Here is a 27,366-nt window from a genome sequence, read left to right as displayed (position 1 = left end):
CACCTGTGGGCCCACAACCTATGGTTGCAAAGGTATTTCAATTATCTACAACTTTAATTCTTTGGGTTTTTCCAAATTCCCAATTTATGATAGGGTTATGGCCTCTCGAAGTCAGGTGACCCGAAACGTACTTACGGACCCTAATACGCCCCATGTTACGGTCCCGTAACACGAAGGACGGATCGTAACTTGGGACCGTACCTTAGTGAAAATTTCCAGTGAGGTGAACCGTTACGGTGCCGTAACACGTGTTACGGCCCGTAACGTCATCGTAACGCAGGCAGAATTTCCAGCGAACATGCTTCAGTAAAATGGGCATAACACTTTGCACAGATGTCTGTTTGACCCCCATAATATACCGTTGGAAAGATATTTAAATGGGCTACAACTTTAATCAAGGAAGGTTTCCCAAATTCCCAACCTATTTTCACGAAAGGTGACTGGAAGTCAGACGTATCGAAAACTTAGCCGATTCTATAGGATTTCAAGTGCCTTACTATTAGCCATATTGAGACGATCATATCTCCTTGCTCCGATCTCTTATTGGATTGGTACTTATATTGTTAGAAAGGTATTTCTACATACTACAACTTTCATTGAGGGTACTTTCCCAAATTCCAAACCGATCAAGGAGTTATCGCTGCCCGAAGTAGGCCTATCAACCATTTTCGCAAAACGTTCAAACCTTCAGTGTTTCCACTAGAACTCTAATGATATGAGCTTAAACTCAGTTCTAAGATGCGGGGTGTTACAATCACCTACAAGTCGGGCTTTATGCCTCTCAAAATCACCATTAGACTTTTTTTTATGAGTAAAAATCCACATAGAACGAATAACATTAACATTAGGTGGACGGGGGACCAAATCCCACGTCTTATTCCTAACAAGAGCATTAAATTCATCATTCATAGCCATTTTCCAATTCGGGTCACGAAGAGCGGCCAATGGGTTACGAGGTAGAGGAGATTTCGTAACCGTGGTATGTAAGTTAAATAGACGTTTAGGCTTGACAATACCCCGTTGGCTGCGGGTGACCATGGTGGGACAGGGAGTGGGGATAGGCGGCTGGACAGGAGCAAGCGGACGGGGGCTGGCAGTCGGGCTAGCTGGGGCTGGCAGTCGGTCCAGCTGGGGCTGGCAGTCGGTCCAGCTGGGGCTGCCTCACCGTGGGACTAGCAGGAGGAGCAGTGGGCTGCTGGGCAGCTGGCGGGGAGGCAGTGGAGGGGGCAGGTGCCGATTTTTGGAGGTGATGAAAAATATAAGGAGAGATCCCTTAATCCAAAAACTCGTATGTATGGGGTGGAGGAGTAGACAAGTTAGCAAAGGGAAACCAAGTCTCATCGAAAACAACATGACGACTAAGGATGATATTATGTGATGATAAGTCATAGCATTTGTAGCCTCTGTGGTTCGATGGGTACCCCAAAAATACACAAGGTATAGACCGGGCCTGCAACTTATGAATCGTAGTTGACGGGAAAATAGGGTAGCACAAACACCCAAAGACCTGAAGGTGCGAGTACGTCAGTTCCTTATGATATAGAGCATGGAGGGGAGGTTTATGGTTCAATAACTTGCTTGGTAAAATATTAAGTAGGTAAGTTGCCATTTGCAATGCATGATGCCAAAAGGAAGACGGGAGAGAAGCGTGGGCAAGAAGGGTGCGCACGACATTATTGATATACCGAATTTTCCTTTCGGCCTTCCCATTTTGTGAGGACGATGAGGACAAGAAAGACAGAAAGACATACCATTCGATTCACAAAGACGCCAAAAATCATTATTTTCATATTCTTTCCCATTATCACATTGGACATTTTTTATTTCTCATTCAAAATGCGTTCGAACATGGGCCCGAAATTCCAAAAACTTAGCAAAGACATTAGATTTCCTAGCTAAGGGAAAAGTCCACAAATATTTCGAGAAATCATCCAAGAAAAGAACATAATATCGATGACCCATGGAACTTAAGACAGGAGAAGTCCATAAATCACTCTGAATAATATCAAAAGGCATACAAGTCTTCGAATTAGATGGAACAAAAGGCAACTTCATATGTTTTCCAAGCATGCAAGAACTACAAATACTAGAGCCACTAGAATTATTACATTCAATGCTTTTATTTATCCTAAGAGAATTCAAAACTGACGCTCCCGGGTGACCCAAACGATCATGCCAAAGAGAAGAAGACAAAGCAGAAAAGGTTGATGGAGAATTGGCTGTGTTTGTGATGGTGGTGGTGATGGGATATAGATCGCCCCTGCTCTCACATCTCATTAGTGGCATCCCCGTCTGAAAATCCTTCACATAAAACCCATATGGATTAAAATTAAGAGACACAGAGTTATCAGTAGTGAACTTTCTAACAGAGATTAAGTTTTTAATAAGTTTTGGGGTGTGGAGGACATTTTTCAACGATAAAGGAGGGTTTGGGGGAGGCAAATGAGTATGACCACAACCGTGAATTGGAATTGAATGACCATTACCAACAAAAATACCATGATGATGATTGCTCAAATTAGAATAAAACGAGAGATTACCATTCGTGGATGTCATGTGAGATGTGACACCGGTGTCCATGTACCACTTCTGGTCCGGAGGATTCAAAGTCATCGTATGCATTGCCGATTCGATGTTCGTGGGAGCATAAGATGGGGCATACATCTGCTGAAACGGGGCAACAACATACGCCTGCTGTGGAGGCTGGGGAGCAGGGCCGAGAATGCCTGGTTGTTTGGCCGAGGGCCCTTGCGAAGACGTCGGCCAAGTGGACGGATGTGAGCAAGGTAGCACGGCCCATTGTGGCATCCATCCCTAACCATAATTGGGAAGCTGCCACGGCTGACGAGAGGGCTGACGCGGCCAGCTACCTGGCGTGTTAGTGATTTCCGCCGTTGTGACCACGGCTGCCGCCACAGCCAGCTTTGCCGCCAGCGTTGCCACGGCCAGCACCATTCCGACGGCCTGAATTGCGGCCTTTGTTGTTGTTATTTTTGCCCCTGTTATTCAAAGCATGACCAGACGAATGAGTATTATCAAAAAATTTAGTCGAACCCTCACCACCAGTGGCAGCCACCATCGCCGAAGGAGTAGAGTGGGCCGCTTGCATCGCCTGTTCTCGTTCCTCCAGAACAAGTGAGGAGCGTGCCTCGGTGAAAGGAGGCAATGGTTTGTTGTGACGAATCTGCATTCCCACACCCTTGAATGCGTCGGTGAGACCCGAAACAAGCTGAAGAACAAGGCGGGAATTGGAAACCGGAGCCCCCACATTTTTTAACTGATCGGAGATGCTCTTGAGCCGCTGACAATACGCAGACGCGTTTGGGAAGTCTTCCATCCTAGTTGTAGAAAACTCTTGTTCGAGCATAACGGCACGGGAGTTTTGATAGTCCTGGAAGATATCACGCAAGCGATCCCAGGCTTCCATGGCCGTTGCTCCAGGTTCAAGAATAGTAGTAAGGAGGTCATTCGAAATCGTGGAATAAATCCACTGGAGCACAGTCGCATCAAGGGTCGACCAAAGTTCTTTGTCGTCATCGGAGGGAGGGGCTGCCTGCTTCCCTTTCTTTGGTGCGATGATATAGTGTATGGCCCTATGGGATATGGCGTGGATCCTAAACAATTCTGCCCATGTGCCGTATTGTGCATTCTCCATTTCAAGAACTACAGGAATGTGATTACGGATGTTGGAGACGGCGAAAGCGGGGTGGAAGGATGATTTAGAGGTGGACGTGGTGGCGGAAAAAAAAAGAGGAGAGAGGTGGCAGCCGACGGAGCTAGGGCAGCGGAGAGGAGAGAGGAGAGGAAAAGAAGAAAACCCTAGACTTCTGATACCATGAAAGAATATTTTCCGTTCATTCCTTGAATTGGTTAATATACAAAAATATCCTACTCAAACTAGGAGAGTACCAAATATTACAAAATATTCTAACCTAAATAAGAGATTACAAAATATTTTAAAAAATATTTACATAATCTATCAAAAACCAAAGACCACCGCGGAAGGAATTCACAGACTAAATTATGGTAAATACTTTTAACTATCGAGTCTTTATACTTATTTAAACGATAAATCTTAAGAATCAACATCAAGATGAAAATATATATTACTTATCTTACATCCATTAGCTTGGTATGCATATTTGGCATGGGTAACTTTCTGCTATAAATTACTGGCGAAGTTACGAAAATACAAAAGATTCTCATTTTGTGACTATATGTTAGTATGTGTTTTGGAACTAGAGTAGACATTTCCATGTGCTTATCATGTTTCTACTTGGTAAATTGTTTGCAAGAAGAATTCGGCTTCACAAACAATTAGTAAACGAGAGAAACACAAATGCATCACGAACTTTTGTTCCATAGAATCATATTTCGCATACTTAGAAGTTTAAGTATGTGGTCGCATAAGTTGAATTGTCGGGGAAGTAGCTATATTTATTGGGTTCTGTGTAGCTCGAATCAAATTATCATCCACACGAATTCAAATTTATCTGATACGAAATTAATTAATGAGCTAAAAGATATATAAGTGAGTATTGACTATGAATTAGTACTTGTATAAGATGTCAATGATTATGATATGCATTAAATTGTTTGTTTTCCTCTATTAACGCTTCAACTGGAACTGCCATTATTCATCTTTTGTGTACAAAATACTCGACTATTTCAAATTGCGCTTGGGCCGTGCTTAGCACGGATACATTGCAATTAGTAATATATAGGGACAACTACGTATATATAAATCTTAAGGAGAAATATTTACGAAACGTGATTTTAGTTTTATATTTACTAAACATAACATTACAAACCCTATACAAAACATGCTTTTTTAAATTTTATTTTTAAAAAAAAATATTTTATTTTTTTAAAAAAATTAAAATTTTAATTATTTTTTAAAAATATTTTTTTCGCTCAAAAATTTATGTATGAAAGTTGTATGAAATGTGTATATCTCGCTCAAGACTTAAAAAGCTCGCTCAAAATTTAGTGTATGAAAACGGTATGAAATGTGTATATCTCGTTCAAGGCTTAAAAAATCCGCTCTAAATTGTGTGTATGAAAACAATATGAAATTTGTATCTCGCTCAAGTCTTAAAATTTCGCTCACATTTTCGTGTATAAAGTTCATGTTAGATTTCTGTAAAATTAATACAACTACAGCAACATTGTATACAACTTTGATACAACATTCAAGACTTAAAACAATCGCTTAAATTTTTGTATATGAAATGTGTATATCTTACTCAAGGCTTAAAAAGTTCACTCAAATTTAATGTATGAAGCACGTAGGAAATGTGTATATCTCGATCAAGGTTTAAACATTACGCTCAAAATTTTATGCATGAGAATGGTATGAAATATTTATATCTCGCTCAAGACTTAGAATTTCATTTACATTTTTCGTATATAAAGTTCATATTAGGTTTCTGAAAAATCAATACAACTCCAACAACATTGTAACAAATTTCATACAATATTCAAGGCTTAAAGTTTTCGCTCACAATTTTGTGTATGAAAATTATATTAAAAATTCATCTCACACATACACATTTCATACATATTTCATACACAAAAATTTGAGTTATTTTTTTAAGCCTTTGAGCCATTTTTTTTAAATATAATTGTTTTTAAAAAAATATATATATATTTTCTTGGAAAAAAAATAAAAACAAAAAATGTATGAAAATCCGTCATGTTTCGTAATATACTGTTATGTTTTGTAAATAAGGAAAACTATCTATATATTTTGTAATAAATAGTCTTAAGTAGGTATCCTATGCAATTTTCCATAATATATATTTTACAAGTTAATTACTTAGAAGCCCAAAGAGAAGGCTTGAGGAAGAAAGATGGGCAATTCGCACATTTTCCCTTCTCTTGGGGTGGTCTTTAAATTTTCCCCCTCATAGTTGTGGTCTTTAAGTTTTGCCCTTCGCTTGGATACCTGAGGTTCTGGGTTCGAACCCCTACTTAGGCATAAAATAAAAATATAATTTGCCAAGGCAGGGCTGGGGGTAGTGTATGCTGGATCCGGCATACAGTCCTTAAGGAAAAACTAAAGTTATGCCGGAGGGGGCATAACTATTCCTCAAGGCATAGTTTAGTTATGCCTTATGGAGCAGAACATTTCCTTAAGGAACTATGCCTTATGGGACAAACTTTTAATTAAGGCATAACCAAAAGTATGCCCCATAAGACAGAACTTTTCCTTAAGGCATAAACTTTGTCTTATAAGGCAAACTTTTAGTTATGCCTTAAGGAAAAGTTCCGCCTTATGGGGCATACTTTTAGTTAAGGTATAACTAAAAATATGCCCCATAAGGCGGAACTTTTACTTAAGGCATAACTAAAAGTTTGCCTTGAAAAGTAAATAAAATAAAATATATGCCTCCAAGCAAAGTTTGCCCCCTCCGGCATAACTTTAGTTTTCCCTCCAAGACTGTATGCCGGGTCCGGCATACACTCCCCCCAGCCCTGCCTTGCGATTTTTTTTAATGCTTGAGCGGGGGTTCGAACCTAAAACCTCAGGTATCCAAGCGAAGGGCAAAACTTAAAGATCATAAATATGAGGGGCAACATTTAAAGACCACCCCAAAAGAAGGGCAATCCACGCAAAAAAAATAAATGAAGAAAGATCATCAGATTTAGCCCAAATTCGCAGCCCATTAGCCAACAGAAGAGTTCTACCCATAATTTTTTAACTCATTTCTCCAAACCTAATTTCTATTCCAAATCAGCCGCACACGTCCCTCCTCATCCTTTTCCTCTTTCAGGCAAACCTCCAATGTTCATCAGCCATGGCAGAGCATGTCCTTCCATTTCTGGGTAAGAATCAACACCTATAACATCCCCTCATATCTCTTCTCTAATTTGGTCAACACAAAATGCCAAAACATTTTTGAAATTTATGAGAAAAAAATAATTTTTAGAGATTGAATTTTGACTTCAAACGGCTAATTCATATAGAAATCCCGCCCAAATCATTAACCCTAGCACACTTCTTCCACCTATAAATACTACCTTAAATCCTCATCCGAGAGAGACCTTCAACAACCTGGAAACTTTACCACACTCAACATTTTCATCTCGACTACTACTCTAAATATTAGAATCGTTTAAACTTTTCATTCTGTCTCGGCGGTCTTTAGCTACAACAGAGACTTTTAAACTCGTTTGTATCGAGGTTCGGATCTGTTCATAACGAGAAAGTAGGTTCGAGGCCCCGGCGTCCTAATTCACTGCACCCACAAGAGAGTTTCACTTTGAGACTCAACGACTCGACACTCTTATGGAGTCCGCATATCATTCACTGTCTACGCTCTTACTTTTCTCAAGCGGAGAATTGCTGAACATCATTACCCCTTTGTGAAAGCCGAAAATGGCTAAAATCATTTTATGTCACTTTTGTTTATTCGTTGGTGTGATTTAAATGTCCTGTGTGACTAACCTTCCGCTTATACTTTGTGTTATTGACTGTTATGACTTTAGTTACTCCCTATGTAGCTTATAGCTAAGATCAACAAATATTTTAAAGGGCTATCCATCCGTTTTCTAAATCTAGAAACATTTTTTTTATTCCAAATCAGATTTTAGTTCTTAGAGTTCCAGTTTGACAAATGATAAATTGTAATGTTTTTTTTTATGCTAAATAATCAATCTTCTTTAACATGAGTTAGATGCTTGTAATCTAGCCCCATTTAAGTCACAAAAAAGTTTGAATTCTTTCTACACTCTTCATGAGGGGTTTACAATTATTTTAACTAAGTTTAACTGTTTTTGCACCTATGTTTTAAAGAAGTTCAAAACACGAAACTTTCGTTTACCTTGAGATTCTTATATAACCAAGTATTTTGACTTACTATATTATACACACTATTTAAATCAACTGTTTAATTGATTAACTATTATCCTTAATCACTTGGTTGTCTTGCCACTTATTGAGGGATTACACTTAGCCTAATTAATTGTAAGTCCGGTTGGTTAACTATTTTTAATGGATCTTAAAGAATGCTTAACACCTTCTCTTTAGATTAATTGAACCCTTACCTATAATCTTGTGGTTTAGTAGACCTTAAAACAAAGTTAACTTTAGACAATCACTTTATTTAATTTAGGTGTCCTAATTCACTATAAATAATTAGGTGGCGACTCTTTTACTTTAATTAACCTCGGAATTACCGGAATGTTGTAAACCATTTTGACCCTGGTTAAAATGGGGTGTAATAGGCATTGATGAAATGAGTTCAACAAGGACCACCCCGAAGCTATAGACATCACTTTTACTAGTCAGCTGGTAATATTCGTGATACTTTGGATCAATATAGCGTCCCCCGGGGTGCAGTTGAAATATGAGACACATCATTTGGGAAGAGCCTTGAAATCCCAAAATCTGCAACGTTAACACTAAAGTTGTGATCAAGGAGTATGTTATTAGTCTTGACATCCCAGTGTATTACGTCAGAAGCATGCAAGTATGCCAATGCACCAGCAGTTTCAACGGCAATGTTCATGCGGACTGGCCACTTGAGTGATCCGTCCTTCGCTCTATCACCATGGAGGTGATCAGCAAGAGTTCCATTAGGAACATATTCATAGACAAGGAGTAGTTCACGGCTTTGCCTTGATGTGCAGCCATAGAGGGTGACAAGATTGTTGTGTCTTAGCCTAGTAAGGATCTCAATTTCATTTACAAATTGCTGCATTTGTTTGCAGTTGTGCTCGTAAAGGCTGGAAGAGAAGTAAGAAATCCATACATCTTGTGTAACCTAAATTATTTAAGTCTCTTCTTTATGTTTCTTTATTGCTGGAGAAAGGTTTGAGCTTATACAAAATGATGAAAATTTAAATGACATGCATGAATATTTTTTAATAAGAATAACATGGCAGAAATTAAATAAGTATATTTTACTACCTGTGCCCAGAATCCGCTCCACCATATTGCTTCCAGTTGTTTCTTTTCTTTCATCGCTACTACTTGTAGTTGTTTTCACATCTACAAAGGAGGGCAATGTTACCAAATATACTATCAGTATGTGGTATGAAACAGGAAAGGGACTTAAGAAGAATGAACTTGACCTTGAAAGTACAGATTTTTTTGGAGATGTCTACCTTTCTGACAATAAAATTTGTTGGTTTTATCCATCTGGCATTGACCTCCACCACAGTGACATTGGTAACAGTCATCAGACAGTTTCCATTCTACTAGAATTTCGAGACCTAACCAGTTGAACAAATCACCATGACTTGACTGAATTGGCAATCTGATAAGTGTACAGTTGGTAGGAAGATTGTCTGCTCCTATGTATTCATCACCATCTCGGGAAAGCTTGTAGTATATGCTAAAGCCTTCACAGCCATTCTACATATTATAACCAGCAAAACGATCATTCTTCTTCTGGGTAACGTTTAGGGGATTATTACTGGTAGTGTTGCATTTGAAGAAGTTGTTAAGATTAAGCATATTGAAAGAAATAGAAGGAGAGTTTGGAAGGGAATTTTTTTCATTAAAAGCCTGGTACCAATCTTCTTCAGGAAGCAGTTGGATTTTCAGAAATGGTTTAGCATCACAACAAGACATAGAAACAATTCCACAGTCAGATTGTGGGGAAGAGAGAAAGGAAAGCTCAGGTTAGTAAGATTTTCACACGAAAAGGACTTTGGACAAATAGAATCATCTCTTCCATTTTCCTGAACAAAAATCAGAAGAGATAGAAGGAAACAAATAAAAAAAGAAGCCAAAGCCATATTGAATCCTACTGCAATAAGGGGAATGGTGCCTGAAGTTTGGAGAATTGTAACTCTAGACCACCAGTTTATATCTTGTAAGAACAAGTGACATAACTTCGAAACACTTTCTCTATTACTAGTCTTTAGCTTATTGGTAAAGTTAGTCAGAAAAGAAACATGTGGAACAAAACATATAAGGGTCAAACTTATTAAGGAAAAGAAAAGTGAAGAAAAAAGGAAATGTTCACGTTAGCTTTTCTTAGCAATTGATACCAGTAGAAAGACTTGACTTCTTCACTCTGCAATATAACAGCAATTTCTCATCATTTTCAGGACCAAAGTCTCCAAAAATGGATGATTTAAACTGTAGAAATAGAAGCTATACATCCAAAGGTGAGAAACGAAAAAAAGCAAAAGGAAAAGGTTCTAATCACATCCCAAAACACACCTAAAGATAGCCTGAAAATGTAAAAAGAACACTGCTTTAGTCAGCCTCATATCTCCTTCTTCTTGTGGTTAAAAAATTCAACCTTCCATTTGCTCATTTTCTCACTAGAAAGTACTACGAAAGTTTTTTAAGTTTGGTGAGGTATATCGGTGTATGCTAGAATACTTGCTATGTCCCTAGCCATCTTCTTCAAGAATTTGAAAAAGAACTAATCATTAGTTTTCATCCCTAGCTTATGAAACAGTCACCCCAGAATCCAAGACACTATGAATCTATGACTGAGATTGAAACAAGAGTTCATAGTGATATAAATACCTCAACTTGTGAAAAATGAAAGTTTTAAACACTTCTAACCCAGTATGTTCTTCAATTGGATGATATGGATAACATTAACCTTTTCCCATTCCTTCCCTTTCTTTTTTCCTTTTTCAACTTCTCCCGTTTATTTACAGTTTACCCCGTTTCTGACCCCAAAACAAAGATGGGGGTCTTTGGATGGAGGATCCTGGTGATCTGCTTTACATTCTCTGACCTGCGAGGGTTCAACAACTTCTTCTGTATACTGGAAGTGCATAATATTCTTATGCCATTGGGTTAAGTTACCTACAATAACCAGTAATTGTTTGTAACACATATGTATGATAAGCTTGGAAATAAAGTAGAAAACTTGCCACAACAACTGGAGTAATTTTTTTTTTTTGATCAGTAAAAGTCAATTTTATAAAACAAGAGATTGCCGGCAGTACCAAGTTGATAGTTGTTATTGCAGCATAACATAAATAGAATAAAATTCTTTACACTGCCGGTGTATATAACTTAAACTCTTATATATTGAAACTAAAAATTGAAAGACTTTCACTCATAGATACATAGCTCAAGAAACTTCTCATAGGAGTACACACTTGTGATCTCTCAATCTTTACATCAATAACAAGCAAAGGGGGTATAGAACTACTTTGTACTAGACATACTAGAGCAACTCATCCATTTATCAGTCACAGAATTTGGTGAAGGAGCTGCTACTATTTTAGTTTCATTGCTACTGAGATTAGACTCAACTCTCTTCTCATCATCAAATCCACTAGTCTGAATCTCTTTTAGAGTATCCAAAACTTCAACCATAGTAGGTCTCATGTCCCTATCTGTCTGCAAGCAGAGAAAAGCTAGCTCTGCCACTGAAGTAGTCATTTCGCAAATCTTGCATCTGAATCGAACCCCTGGGATGGATTGATCAACTCGTGAAATGCAAATTTTATAATCTTGTGTATTGCAAAGTTAGCCAAATTAATCTCTTGGCTATGCCTATTCATATCCACGGCTGGCATTGATGAAATGAGATCGACAAGGCCCACCCCGAAGCTATAGACATCGCTTTTACTGGTCAGCTGGTAACAGTCGTGATACTTTGGATCAATATATCCAGGGGTCCCCCGGGGTGTAGTTGAAATATGAGACACATCATTTGGGAAAAGCCTTGAAATCCCAAAATTTGCAACTTTAACACTAAAATTGTGATCAAGGAGTATGTTATTAGTCTTGACATCGCAGTGTATTACGTTAGAAGCATGCAGGTATGCCAATGCACCAGCAGTTTCTACGGCAATGTTCATGCGGACTGGCCACGTGAGTGATCCATGCTTCGATCTATCACCGTGGAGGTGATCAGCAAGAGTTCCATTAGGAACATATTCATAGACAAGGAGTAGTTCACGGCTCCGCCTTGATGTGCAGCCATAGAGGGTGACAAGATTGTTGTGCCTTAGCCTAGTAAGGATCTCAATCTCATTTACAAACTGCTGCATGTGCTTGCAGTTGTGCTCGTGGAGGTGCTTTACAGCAGCCTCTCTTCCATCCTTGAGTTTTCCTGGTTATTGATGAACAAGAATTAGGCACATGAAGAAATAGTAGATGCATAGCTCAGTTGGATTAATAATTTCTCACCATAGTAAACAGTTCCATAACCTCCATCTCCAAGTTCCCTAGAGGAATTGAAATCATTTGTAGCTTCTTCAAGTTCTGAATAAGTGAAGACTGGGACACCAAAGTATAGACCACCTCCCTCAACATTGTGATTAAAAATATCTGACAATTTCCTTGTCGAGAGGAGGTGGGATGAACTAAATTTCCCCTTCTTGTAACGTCAGATAAAGTATACAACTAAACAAATTATCATCACCGATCCTACTCCACCAAAGACTGGAAGGGAAGTTAGTAAACCATGTATTTGGAAAAGAAAAAAGAAATATCTAGGTGAAGGAATTTTCCCTTAACTCCACATCCATACATCTTGTGTAACCTAAATATAATTAAGTCTCTTCCTTATGTTTCTTTATTGCTAGAGAAAGATTATGAGTTTATATCAAATGGAGAAAAGTACTACTATATATAAGAGGCAATGGCAATATTGGGTCATCCTCACAGGGGTAGTACCAGAATTTTAGCATTTTGATGTAAAGCTGCTACACGTGGCTGCTGCAGCATACTTTTACTTTTGCCCTCATGGAAAGACCTTTTGACTCTTTGGTGATATCCTACCCATGTGGTTGTTCCGGTTGGCATTTTGCCTATTGCCCTTATTCCCATTGCTTTTTTTTTACCTCATTATTTTTCTCAAGTCCATTGCACGTGGGCTTTGGTATATTGACATATGAACTACTCCCTCTATCCCAATTTATTTGACATTTTTCGTTTTTTGAGAGTCAAATTTTCTAGTTTGATTGTGTGTTTGAACATAGAATCCTCAAATTTATCAAAATAAAATATATTTAGAACTTAAGTAATAAGTACTATAAGTCACCATAATTAATAATTTAAATTATTTGAAAGACCTATAAAAAAAATTACGGTCAAAGAACAACACTTTTGACTCTTGAAAATCGAAAAGTGTCAAACAAATTAGGACAGAGGGAGTAGTAATTTTTGTGAATTTTTTCGTGTCCCTTAGTCCCTCTTGTAATTTTCAGCTTTTATATTTAATTTTAAAAATAATTAAGAAGATATTAATAGTTTTTAAAAATATATCCTTATTTAAATAAGTAATTGTTTACATAATCAAGAAATCATATTAAGCTGGTAATATTTAATTAAGGGTATTTTAGAGAAAACACTTCTTATTTTTTATGATTATATATGTAATTCTTTAAAGGGTGTGCCCAAGTTAAAAACATCATATAATATGAATCATATGGAGTATTAGATTACTCTTTATATTTATCATTATACATTTTAGTAAAATTTAGACAACCTTTGAGCTACATTTTCATTTTCAACTGGAGCATTTATTAGGTCTTACCAATCACTCTCACTTAGTTTTATGTGGCACTTTTTATTTTTCGAGAGACAATTTGACTAAATTTAGAATTTAAATTAAATTAGATCGACCTTATATTTTAAATTAAAATTTAGATATTAAAAATTAGACAAAAGTATTATAAATTACAATTTTAACTAAAAAATAATATTTAAAACATAAGCTATGTATGAAGACTAAATTGACTCTTGAGGTTCATTTAATGAATTTATATTTTTTCCTTGATTTCGTCTAAAGCTAAGCTTAAATCACCACATTAAACTAGAATAAACTCTTGCCGCATGAAATATCATGAGTAAAATTAAAGCTTAATATGTAATCAAGAAAATATATTTCTATTTGTGAATAAAGAAATTATATGCTCACAAATTTATAAAAATACCAATATTTTCCAGTTTATGATTAACAGTGAGTTTTTAACTATTTCACATAATTTAAATAATGTTACTTCAAGTCGCTTGTGTCCCTTTGATATTTGATAATTCTCTTGTCAAATTTTTTTCCTCATAAATAATTTTTAAAAAAAATTGTCTAATTAGGTGACTAAAACTTTTTAATAATTATGAAAACGTATTAACAATACATGTTTAACGCACCACTAGATTATATTAATTATGCGATAAAAACATTTATACAAAATATACTTCTTTAATTAAAATATTACTATTTTTATATTTAGGATTTGGTCATTTGCACGCTTTCCCTTTAAAGGCGGTGGTCTTTAATTTTTGCCCATCAAAATGTTGGTCTTTAATATTTGTCCTTCACTTAATACCCCGATGTCCTGGGTTCGAACCCAGCCTCAATAAATAAATAAAAAAACAATCGCAAGGCATAAGTTGGACCCCAACTTATGCCTTAAGGCAAACTTTTACCCAAAAATTAGTCCTCAAGGCAAACCTCTTCCTTAAGGCCTAACTTTTAGCAAAAATTAGGCCTTAAGGCAGAGTTTTGCAAAATTCCCAGCAAAGTAAAAAAAAATTTTAATTTTTTTTTTGGCTGCCCTAAGGCAAAGTTTGAAACCAACTTATGTCTTGCGATTTTTTTTTTTAAATTTTTTGACTGAGCGGGGGTTCGAATCCGGGACCGAGGGGCTTTTAGCGAAGGGTAAAAATTAAAGACCACCAATTTGAGGGGCAAAAATTAAATATCAGTGCCTTTGGAGGGCATTTCGCCCAAAAACATTTGGGTCGGGGCTTAGCACGGGTCTCATGTAACTAGTTTAAATGATATACATGAATATTTTGTATAAGAATAACATGGTAGAAATAAATATATTTTACTACCTGTGCCCAGGATCCGCTCCACCATATTGCTTCCAGTTGTTTCTTTTCTTTCATCGCTACTACCTCTAGTTGTTTTTTCATCTACAAAGGAGGGACATGTTACCAAATATACTATCAATATGTGGTATGAAACAGGAAACAGACTTAAGAAGCAAAATATAGATTTTTTTGGAGATGTCTACCTTTCTGACAATGAAATTTGTAGATTTTATGAGTGTGGCATTGACCTCCCTCATTGTGACATTGGTAACAGTCATCAGACAGTTTCCATTCTACTAGAATTTCGGGACCTAACCAGTTGAACAAATCACCATGACTTGACTGAATTGGCAATCTGATAAGGGTACAGTTGGTAGGAAGATTGTCTGCTCCTATGTATTCATCACCATCTTGGGAAAGCTTGTAGTATATGCTAAAGCCTTCACAGCCATTGTACATATTATAACCAGCAAAACGATCGTTCTTCTTCTGGGTTACGTTTAGGGGATTATTACTGGTAGTGTTGCATTTGAAGAAGTTGTTAAGATTAATCATATGGAAAGAAATAGAAGGAGAGTTTGGAAGGGAGAAATTTTTGTCAAAAGCCTGGCACTTGTGTTTCGTCAACGTTTTTTGAAGCTTCGTATCCCCAAGCCAAACTGATGAATCATGCTTCTGTAAAGCATAGTACCAATCTCCTTCAGGAAGCAGTTGGATTTTCGGAAATGGGTTAGCATCACAACTAGACATAGAAACAATTCCACAGTCAGATTGTGGGGAAAGAGAGAAAGGAAAGCTCAGGTTAGTAAGATTTCCACACGAAAAGGACTTTGGACAAATAGAATCATTTCTTCCATTTGCCTGAACAAAAATCAGAAGAGATAACAAATAAAAAAAGAAGCCAAAGCCATATTGAATCCCACTGCAATAAGGGAAAAGGTAACTGAAGTTTGGAGAATTGTAACTCTAGCTCACCAGTTTATATCTTGTAAGAACAAGTGACATAACTTCCAAACACTTTCTCTATTACTAGTCTTTAGCTTATTGGTAAAGTTAGTTAGAAAAGAAACATGTGGAACAAAACATATAAGAAGGATCAAACTTATTGAGGAAAAGAAAAGTGAAGAAAAAAGGAAATGTTCACATTAGCTTTTCTTAGTAATTGATACCAGTGGAAAAACTTGACTTCTTGACTCTGCTATACAACAGCAATTTCTCATCATTTTCAGGACCAACGTCTCCAAAAATGGATGACTTAAACTGTAGAAATAGAAGCTATACATCCAAACGTGAGAAATGAAAAAAAGGAAAAGGAAAAGGAAAAGGTTCTAATCACATCCAAAAACACATCTAAAGATAGTCTGAAAATGTAAAAAGAACACTGCATACTTAGCAGTCAGCCTCATATCTCCTTCTTATTGTGGTTGAAAAATTCTACCTTCCATTTGCTCATTTTCTCACTAGAAACTACTACGAAAGTTTTTCAAGTTTGGCGAGGTATGTCGGTGTATGCTAGAATATTTGCTATGTCCCTAGCCATCTTCTTCAAGAATTTGAAAAAGAACTAATCATTAGTTTTCATCCCTAGCTTATGAAACAGTCACCCCAGAATCCAAGACACTATGAATCTATGACTGAGATTGAAACAAGAGTTCATAGTGATATAAATACCTCAACTTGTGAAAAATGAAAGTTTTAAACACTTCTAACCCAGTATGTTCTTCAATTGGCTGATATGGATAACATTAACCTTTTCCCATTCCTTCCCTTTCTTTTTTCCTTTTTCAACTTCTCCAGTTTATTTACAGTTTACCCCGTTTCTGACCCCAAAACAAAGATGGGGGTCTTTGGATGGAGGAGCCTGGTGATCTGCTTTACATTCTCTGACCTGCGAGAGTTCAACAACTTCTTCTGTATACTGGAAGTGCATAATATTCTTATGCCATTGGGTTAAGTTACCTACAATAACCAGTAATTGTTTGTAACACATATGTATGATAAGCTTGAAAATAAAGTAGAAAACCTGCTACAACAACTGGAGTAAAATTCTTTTTTGATCAGTAAAAGTCAGTTTTATACAACAAGAGATTGCCGGCAGTACCAAGTTGATAGTTGTTATTGCAGCATAACATAAATAGAATAAAATTCTTTACACTGCCGGTGTATATAACTTAAACTCTTATATATTGAAACTAAAAATTGAACGATTTTCACTCATACATACATAGCTCAAGAAACTTCTCACAGGAATACACACTTGTAATCTCTCAATGTTTACATCAATAACAAACAAAGGGCGTATATAACTACTTTGTACTAGACATACTAGAGCAAGTCATCCATTTATCAGTCACAGAATTTGGTGAAGGAGCTGCTACTATTTTAGTTTCACTGCCACTGAGATTAGACTCAGCTCTCTTTTCATTGTCAAATCCACTAGTCTGAATCTCTTTTAGAGTATCCAAAACTTCAACCATAGTAGGTCTCATGTCCCTATCTGTCTGCAAGCAGAGAAAAGCTAGCTCTGCCACTGAAGTAGTCATTTCGCAAATCTTTGTCTCTGAATCGAACCCCAGGGATGGATCGATCAACTCGTGAAAAGCAGATTTTATAATCTTATGTATTGCAAAGTTAGCCAAGTTAATCTCTTGGCTATGCCTATTCATATCCACGGCTGGCATTGATGAAATGAGCTCAACAAGGACCACCCCGAAGCTATAGACATCGCTTTTACTGGTCAGCTGGTAACAGTCGTGATACTTTGGATCGATATAGCCAGGGGTCCCCCGGGGTGTAGTTGAAATATGAGACACATCATTTGGGAAAAGCCTTGAAATCCCAAAATCTGCAACTTTAACACTAAAATTGTGATCAAGGAGTATGTTATTAGTCTTGACATCGCAGTGTATTACGTCAGAAGCATGCAGGTATGCCAATGCACCAGCAGTTTCTACGGCAATGTTCATGCGGACTGGCCACGTGAGTGATCCATCCTTCGCTCTCTCACCATGGAGGTGATCAGCAAGAGTTCCATTAGGAACAAATTCATAGACAAGGAGTAGTTCGCGGCTCCGCCTTGATGTGCAGCCATAGAGGGTGACAAGATTGTTGTGCCTTAGCCTAGTAAGGATCTCAATCTCATTTACAAACTGCTGTATTTGCTTGCAGTTGTGCTCATGGAGGCGCTTTACAGCAACCTCTCTTCCATCATTGAGTTTTCCTGGTTATTGATGAACAAGAATTAGGCACATGAAGAAATAGTAGATGCATAGCTATAAGTTTCTCACCATAGTAAACAGTTCCATAACCTCCATCTCCAAGTTCTCTAGAGGAATTGAAATCATTTGTGGCTTCTTCAAGTTCTGAATAAGTGAAGACTGGGACACCAAAGTATAGACTGCCTCCCTCAACATCGTGATTAAAAATATCTGACAATTTCTTTGTCGAGTGCTTCTTGTAACGCCAGATAAAGTATACAACTAAACAAGTTATCATCACCGATCCTACTCCACCAAAGACTGGAAGAGAAAAGTTAGTAATCCATGTATTTGGAAAAGAAAAAAGAAATAGCAAGGAGAAGGAATTTTCCCTTAACTCCACATCCATACATCTTGTGTAACCGAAATATAATTAAGTCTCTTCTTTATGTTTCTTTATTGCTAGAGAAAGATTACGAGCTTATACAAAATGGTGAAAATTACTACTCCCTCCGGATTAAAAAAAAGAGTCCATTTAGCCTTTTTTTTCTTGGATAAAAAAAAGAGTCCACTTAGCAAATTAAAAAAGAATTAATCTTATTTTTTCATATTTTCCCCTATAAAGTGTTATATGATCAAATCCCAATGCCTATTTAATTAGGGATAGTTTAGTTAAATTACCTATTTTTATCTAGGCGTTACTATTTTCTTAAGGGGAAGGATGTTATACCCCGTACATTTATACGACAAATTATCCGCAAGCAAATCGACTCAAGTTAAAGGAGGAATTATTTTCGGACATGAAATAAGAGCTTTTAATTTTCAACTTTGATTATCACAAAAATTGATTAATTAAAGTTAGCCAAGTAAATTAGCGGGACATGTGTCAATGTTAAGGGCTACTTATATAAAGCATAAGATGACTTATATTCCTCCATTATTCACAAAACTCATCCATCAAAGTAGAGTTAGTGAGAGAAGCTCTCAAGCCTAAAGAGAGAGAAGGTCACGGAGGCTACTGTTCACGGCGGCTACTGTTCGCGCCGCCACTGTTCACGGGCGGCGGCACTGTTCATGGGCACTGTTCACGGCCAACCCATTTTTGCCCCCTTCTACACAATTAATTGGAGAGATTTGAAGATCAAGAGGAGGAAAAATATGGAGATCATGGTAGCCATGGCAACTCACGGCTATGGCTTTCTTGAAGACATTTCATGGTGAAAAATTAGAGCTTGTCTCTAAGGTAAGATTTAATTCTTTTCTACATGTTTTGGAGGTAGTTTAGACTTGTATAGCTTGGTAGATGTGTGTTGAATACAAACGGGTTATGTATGTTGATGTTGAATTATAAATTGAGCCGTGTAAGGGGGGTGTCTTGAGTAAGAATGATGAATTGATTTTAGTAGCATTATGAAGGAATTTAATGGTTAGAAACTTTATAGAGGTCGTGTGGGTGTGTGAAGAGGAGTGTGGCCGTAAGCCATAGTAATGAAAGAGAATGGTGAATTAAAAATTTATTTAGCTTGTTAGAGGTGTCGTTGTGACATTGATGACGTAGATAAAGGGTTAACGAGTTGAGTTGGTGTTGAAATTGGTTGTATGTTGTTATGAGAAATTATGTGATTTTTATATAATTTTTATGCAATTATGAAAGTAAGATGCTAAATGTGAACTATGGTTGTTATTAATGAATTTGGAAGAAAACAATGCGATTTGGTAGTTTCGTTGCAATTGTAGAAGTTTCGAATGGAATATGGAAATGGGCGGAATGGTTCGAATCCTTAGATATTGTTTAAAATGTTATTGAAATATGTTTGGGTAATCCCGAGTTAGTTAATGAATATGGAAAAATGTTGATATTAGTTGGATGGTGTGAAGTTAGAATGGAAGAGTTACATTATGTGGAAAGGAAGGGAAAAATTTTGGATTGTTGGAAATGTTGTATGAATTGCTTAGAATGTCTTTAAGTATTGTTGGTATGGATTCGGGTTAGTATTTAAATATATATAAGCATCGATGTTGGCTTGAAGGTAAGTCGTCGAGTTGAATTTATGAAAGTTGTTGAATGATGTAAAAGAGAGTTACTATTATTATTTTGCCTTTCGAATTGGTTATCAATGTTACTAGGTTGGTTATTGTGGTTGTTGTTGTTGATTTTGAGCGAGATAAATTCTCGGGATGGCCTATTTACAGGGGAAGTGCTGCCGAATTTTCTGTAGAATTTAATGATTAGTTTGGAATGAATGGCTTAAGTGCCCTTAGCTAATGATTGGTATTCGTTGGCGTAATTGTAGACCTTGGGGAGCCCGAGGCGTAGATTTGGATTAGCTTTAGATTGGCTATCTTGGAAGTGCGTTCGAGGTATGTAAAGCGCAACCCTTCTTTCTTTTGGCATGCCTTAGTTTTCAATAGGCTAGGTTATGAGCCTTGAGGAAAATTCTAAGATTTGAAATCCGAGTACTCTATGATCTTTATATCTATTTCTTGGCATTCTTATGTATGATGTGATGAAATATGAACCTTTATGTTTTCGAAAGAATTGATTTCCAAACTTTGTACAAAAAAAAGTTGTTTTAAAGAATTTCGTAACTACGAAACGCCGTATCTTTCACAGAAAGGCTCGGATTGCTTTGATATGTTCGTAGAAGTTTGTATGGCGTATGATGATTATGTTTTCCATAGGCGGGCCCGACTCGGGTCAATACCCGTCCGTGGGTCCCGCAACCTTCCCTTATGTAATTTGGAGAACTTTTGAAAGAATTTGTTATGACTATTACTTCGATTTGCAAGTATGGCTATATTAATTGCATTTGAGTCTATGATAATGATTTTATGCATATGGTTACTCATGACTCTGCTCGTGCGTTCTGTTGTATCTTTCGCCGGTTCCCGGGCCGGTTATGTTATCGTGCGTATTTTGATATACTCCGGAGTTATGCTGTGTTTATGGTTCACCGAGCTACTCGCAAAAGAGGGTCGGGTTCCACATATATTTGGTGTTATGTTGTGAGGTGATATGTGACGGGGATACGGAGATTTGAAACTTTCTGGTGTTATGCTGTGTTATGGCGCCATCGACGGACGGGCGACCATATTCTTCTGTACCCTACGCATGACTTATGTTTTAAAGTAAACATTTTGATATGTTGAATTTATACTTATGTTCTGTACTACTATTTCGTTTATGCCTCAGATTTGTTTCTGTATTTTCTGCTTTGCATACTCAGTACATATTTCGTACTGACCCCCTTTCTTCGGGGGGCTGCGTTTCATGCCCGCAGGTACAGACGCACAGTTTGGTGATCCACCAGTTTAGGACACCCTCTTCTGCTGTTTGGAGTGCTCCTTTTATTCCGGAGCCTACATTTTGGTATATATACTTGTTTGATGCATATGTATATATTTGTTCAGGGGTACGGCGGGGCCCTGTTCCGCCATATGATCTGTTTGGTCTGTTTAGAGGTCTGTAGACGTATTTGTGGGTGTGTGTGCCTACTTTTGTACGGGTGTGTTTGGTATGATCCCATTCGTTATGGCAGCCTTGTCGGCGTGCACTTTGTATATGTTTTGGGCCGTTGCGCCATCTGTTAGCCTTGTCGGCTTTTGATACATTTGATAGCCTTGTCGGCTTTTGATACATTTGATAGCCTTGCCGGCTTTTCGATATAAGTATATGTATATGTTTGCGCCGAAATGTGTCTGATACAGTTTGACATAGTTTGAGACGGCATATAGTGTTTATGGCCGTATATGCTATTTGGATGTGATCAGGTATGGATAGGTATGTCAGGGTGCCCAAGTAGGGCGCCAGTCACGGCCTACGAGGTTGGGTCGTGACATGTGCAAATGGCTAAGTGGACTCTTTTTTGATCCAGAGGGATTATTATATTATCCCTCTCTGTCCAATATATGTGATACACTCCTTTTTAATCTGTCCCAAAAAAAAAATACATTACTTTATTTGATAATAATTTAACTTTAAACTTTATCTTTTACGCTTAACGAGATGATTAATAACCACACAAATATCTTTGACTTATTTTAGACCACAAGATTCAAAAGTCTTCCTTTATTTCTTACATTCCGTGCCCAGTCAACGTATATCACATAAATTGAGATGGATGGAGTAAAGTATACGAGGCAATATGCAAGATTTGGTCGCCCTCACAGGAGTATTACCGAAATTTTTGGCATTTTGATGTAAAGCTGCGACAGGTGGTTGCTCCAGGAACTTTTGCCCTCACGGGAAGACCTTTGACTCTTTGGTGATATCTTGCCCATGTGGTTGTTCCTGTTGGCTTGTTGCCTATTGCCCTTATTCCCATTTATTTTTTGTTACCTCATTCTTTTTTTTTAAGTCCATTGCACGTGGGCTTTGGTATGTTGACATATGAAGTGCTCCTTCTATCTTAATTTGTTTGACATTTTTTATTTATCGAAAGTCATTTTTTTTTTTACTTTTCGAAAGTCAAACTTTTCAATTTTAATCATATTATGAACATAGATTTTTTAAATTTATCAAAATAAAATTTATATATTTCGAAACTACGTAATAAGTACTATAAGTCACCATAATTAATGGTTTAAAATATTTAAAAGACATATAAAAAAATTATGGTCAAAGAACAACACATTTGACTCTCGAAAATTGAAAAGTGTTAAGCAAATTGGGACGGAAGGAGTAGTAATTTTTGTGAATTTTTTCGTGCCCCTTAGCCCCTCTGGTATTTTCAGCTTTTATATTTAATTTAAAAAATTAATTTATAAATAATGAAGAAGATATAGTTAAGAAGATATTAATAGTTTTTTTTTAAAATATACCCTTATTTAAATAAGTAATTGTTTACCTAACCAAGAAATCATATTTAGCTGGTAATATTAAATTAAGGGTAATTTAGTGAAAACACTTCTTACTTTTTAAGAATATATATGTAATTCTTTAAAGGGTGTGCCCAAGTTAAAAACAACATATAATATGAATCGTATGGAGTATTAGATTATCTTTTTTACATTTTAGTAAAATTTAGAAAACCTTGGAGCTACATTTTCATTTTCAACTAGAGCATTTATTATATCTTACTAATTACTCTCATTTAGTTTCAATTTATGTGGCACTTTTTATTTTTCGAGAGTCAATTTGACTAAATTTAGAGTTTAAATTAGATTAGATCGGCTTTATATAAAAATTATACAAAAGTATTATAAATACAATTTTAACTGAAAAATAATATTAAAACATAAGCTATGTATGAAGAACTAAATTGATTCTTGAGGTTCCTTTAATGAATTTATATGTTTTCCTTGATTTCGTCTAAAATTAAGCTTAAATCACCACATTAAACTAGAATAAACTCTTGCCGCATGAAATATCAGGAGTAAAACTAAAGCTTAATATGTATCAAGAAAATTTGTTGCTATTTGTGAATAAAGAAATTATATGCTCACAAATTTATAAAAATGCCAATATTTTTCAGTTTATGATTAACAGTGAGTTGTAGTTATTTCACATAATTTAAATAGTGTTACTTCAAGTCGCTTGTGTCCCTTTGATATTTGATAATTCTCCTGTCAATTTTTTTCCTCATAAATAATTTTTTGTTTAAAAATTATCTAATTAGGTGACTAAGAAAATTTAATATTTATGAAAACTTATTAACAGTACATGTTTAACGCGCCATTGAATTATATTAATTATGCGATAAAAAAATTGATACAAAGTATACTTCTTTAATTAAAATATTATTATTTTTTTATTTAGGATTTGGGCCCGGGCTTAGCACGCGTCTCATGTAACTAGTTTAAATAAGATATGCATGAATATTTTATATAAGAATAGCATGGCAGAAATTAAATATATTTTACTACCTGTGCCCAGAATTCGCTCCACCATATTGCTTCCAGTTGTTTCTTCTCTTTCATCGCTACTACTTCTTGTTTTTTCATCTACAAAGGAGGGCAATGTTACCAAATATACTATCAATATGTGGTATGAAACTGGAAAGGGAAATAAGAAGCATGAACTTGACCTTGAAAGTATAGATTTTTATGGAGATGTCTACCTTTCTGACAATAAAATTTGTTGGTTTTATCAGTGTGGCATTGACCTCCACCATAGTGACAATGGTCACAGTGATCAGACAGTTTCCATTCTACTAGAGTTTCGGGACCTAACCAGTTGAACAAATCACCATGACTTGACTGAATTGGCAATCTGATAAGGGTACAGTTGGTAGGAAGATTGTCTGCTCCTATGTATTCATCACCATCTTGGGAAAGCTTGTAGTATATGCTAAAGCCTTCACAGCCATTGTACATATTATAACCAGCAAAACGATCGTTCTTCTTCTGGGTTACGTTTAGGGGATTATTACTGGTAGTGTTGCATTTGAAGAAGTTGTTAAGATTAATCATATGGAAAGAAATAGAAGGAGAGTTTGGAAGGGAGAAATTTTTGTCAAAAGCCTGGCACTTGTGTTTCGTCAACGTTTTTTGAAGCTTCGTATCCCCAAGCCAAACTGATGAATCATGCTTCTGTAAAGCATAGTACCAATCTCCTTCAGGAAGCAGTCGGATTTTCGGAAATGGTTTAGCATTACAACCAGACATAGAAATAATTCCACAATCAGGTTGTGTGGAAAGAGAGAAAGGAAAGCTCAGGTCAGTAAGATTTCCACATGAAAAGGACTTCGGACAAATAGAATCATTGCTGCTATTTGCCTGAACTAAAATCAGAAGAAGAGATAGAAGGAAACAAATAAAAGAAGAAGCCAAAGCCATATTGAACCTACTGTAATTAGAGGAAAGCTCACCAGTCTATATCTTATAAGACCAAGTGACGTAACTTTCAAACACTTTCTTTATTACTAGTCTTTAGCTGATTGATGAAGTTTGTCAAAAAGAAACATGTGGAACCAAACGTATAAGAAGCGTTGGACTTATTAGGGAAAAGAAAGGTGAAGAAAAAAGGAAATGTTCACATTAGCTTTTGTAGCATTTGATACCAGTAGAAAGACTTCTTGAATCTGCGAGGGTTTAACGACCTCTTCTGTGTACTGATAGTGTATAATATTCTAGCTATTGGGTTAAGTCACGATAAGAATCGGGTTGCCTGAATAAAACAAGATTATGATGCGGAAGTAAAAATACGAAGATTAAAGACAAGAATATAATTATAGGCAAAATTCAAAGATTAAGAAAGCTAAGAATCTAATTGATCTTAGTATTCAAAATTAACGAATTAAAGCTAATTATGACACTAATAGAATCAATTCAAGAATTCGATCAAAAAGTGATCTAGACCCCTATTTCGAAAAACTAAGACAATAATTAGATAAATCCATAGTCACCACACAGAAAGGTGTAAAAGAAAAGAAACCTCTCAACTTATAATAATAATAATAATAGACTAATGAAAATAACAAAATTCACCCCTATATGGAGAAAACTTATCCCAAATAGCACGGGATTAGAATCTACTTTTATGAAAATAATTAAATACCAAAACCTACTAGGAAATTTTTAAACCAGAAAAGAAAGTAAAATAATACCAAAAACTAGCTAGCAAAAATAAGGAAAAGTTGCCAAAATTGGCTCAAAAAGAAATCACATGCCTAACTCAGTTTGGGCTTGAATTAAGCCATTATGAGCGTCATTTTAGCTGCCCCTGTTTTTGGGCAGAATCTTCAGCCTACTTTGGCCAAATTTTAGCTCTTTTATTCGAGAAAATTATGTGATAGTTACTATACAAGAAATAAGAACATAAATAACAGAACTTTTCATACTCTTCAAAAATAACATTGTTTATTATATATATAACACATTAAAAGAAGTATGTGACGAATGGGAACATCCCTAAAATCAGGGGTTCAGTCATATCGTTTAGCCTTTATTTTCATTTATCCATCATTTAAGAGATAAACACATCATTGATCTCTCTGATTTAAGATAACCGTCTACTAACATGTCAATCTTCTTCAACCAATATATCCTTCATCTCCTATTACTCATCCCTCCATTCTTTCATTTTCGCTTCTTGGTTGATGAGTTACAGAGAAATTATACAAGGTATATTAAGTTTATTATACAAGGTATAATAAAAATATATGAGGTATATAAACTTATTATAACGGTATAATAAAATTATACGAGGTATATAAACTTATTATAAAGGTAAAATAAAATTATACGAGGTATATTCAATATATTATATAAGGTGTAAACAAAATTATACAAATGATATTGGGAAAAGGGTTCAAAATACACTTCAACTTTGTTCAAAATTGCTATAACACACTTCAACTTTGCGGGGGTCCTATGAACCCCCTGGACTATTAAAGAAGAATTATTACCTCCTTAAAAAGTCGAAATCAAATTTATGTCTAGGGGTGGAATACACGCGCCTAACATGTATTTACGATTATTATTATTTTTCTTCAGAATTTTCCCTACTTCTCCTTTATTTCTCTACTCTTTCTATACCTTCTTCCACCATTAATACCCAACCTCTCAATTTAGACCTTTACTACGTAGAGGATTTCATATTAAAATCCAACAAAAACATCTCAAAAATTTCCTTTTAGACTAAATTAGTAGAAACTCCGTTGAAAAATTCAAATCAATAGAAAACCCAAATCATCTGAAAAAAAAATTCACATTTCCGGCCGTCATCCCGATTGATCTGAAGATTTGGGACTTCGATTTTTTTTTTTGACTTTATCTTGTGGGTTTCGAGGGACAAAGAGAAGAGATGAAATCGAGAAAAAAAGGGGTCGCCGGAAGTTGAAGAGAGAGATTGCAGTGCTCGGCGGATTTTCGATTATCCAATGGCGATTAATCTGTTGAAAATTCATAGGTTGAGTTCCTTGAAAGCAAAGTTGTTGTAGAGCATCAATGCTTCATTTGTTAATGGTGGTTAAGAAACCCAACGAAGGGGATGAAGAGAAACATATGAAACGGAAAACGAAAAAAAGAAAAATATATATTTCTAAAAATTGCATATAAAATAAATTTTAAACATTTTCGTTTCTTTTCTCACTCTCTTTGAGAGAGTGACATACAATCTCTTTGCCATCTCAGCACCTAGGGAGCTAATAATTCCACTTTAAAGTAATTAAGGGGGATCATTGTGTAACACCCCGTAAACTTGAACTAGGTGTGAATTTGTGAAAATCTAGTGTTAAGATGATATTTTATCTATATGAAACCATTCTTGATAAATTCGGGTGGAAGATGGTCGTTTTGAAGCCAAACTAACTAGTGAAGTTCTTAAGACCTCTTAAATTCGCCTAAGTTTTGGTAGGTCTGTCTTCTGGGCGATTTTCATGAACATGTGTTTCGAATTTGGACAAACTTCCTTCATAAAAGTTGTAGATCTTTGAATAGCTTTCCAACGGTAGGTTGCCCAGCCCAAAAAAAGAT

General features: G+C 36.1%; 1 protein-coding gene, 1 long non-coding RNA gene and 2 pseudogenes across 2 annotated transcripts; 1 reads left to right on the top strand and 3 right to left on the bottom strand.

The window, feature by feature from the left end:
• The window catches only part of LOC132639865 (LEAF RUST 10 DISEASE-RESISTANCE LOCUS RECEPTOR-LIKE PROTEIN KINASE-like 1.1), a 49,033-nt pseudogene extending 39,286 nt beyond the window's left edge, over positions 1-9,747 (bottom strand).
• Positions 9,748-10,983: 1,236 nt separating this feature from the next.
• Positions 10,984-15,975, bottom strand: LOC132639864 (LEAF RUST 10 DISEASE-RESISTANCE LOCUS RECEPTOR-LIKE PROTEIN KINASE-like 1.1; annotated as a pseudogene).
• A 942-nt stretch (positions 15,976-16,917) lies between these two features.
• On the bottom strand, positions 16,918-24,726 carry LOC132642773 (LEAF RUST 10 DISEASE-RESISTANCE LOCUS RECEPTOR-LIKE PROTEIN KINASE-like 1.1). Its single transcript, XM_060359818.1, has 4 exons — positions 24,009-24,726; positions 23,815-23,892; positions 18,040-18,270; positions 16,918-17,972 (listed from the first exon to the last, which is right to left on the bottom strand). Exons 1-4 carry the CDS (start codon positions 24,724-24,726, stop codon positions 17,059-17,061), a joined length of 1,941 nt encoding a protein of 646 aa, XP_060215801.1. The 3' UTR covers positions 16,918-17,058.
• Positions 18,678-21,564, top strand: LOC132641712 (uncharacterized). Its single transcript, XR_009582944.1, has 3 exons — positions 18,678-19,192; positions 20,244-20,310; positions 21,231-21,564. It is a non-coding gene; the product is annotated as an uncharacterized LOC132641712 (long non-coding RNA).
• Positions 24,727-27,366: the final 2,640 nt, after the last annotated feature.

Source organism: Lycium barbarum, chromosome 5, assembly GCF_019175385.1.
Source record: "Lycium barbarum isolate Lr01 chromosome 5, ASM1917538v2, whole genome shotgun sequence".
NCBI lineage: Eukaryota > Viridiplantae > Streptophyta > Magnoliopsida > Solanales > Solanaceae > Lycium > Lycium barbarum.
Note: the sequence above shows the minus strand (reverse complement) of the source record. Positions and strands in the feature narration are given on the sequence as shown.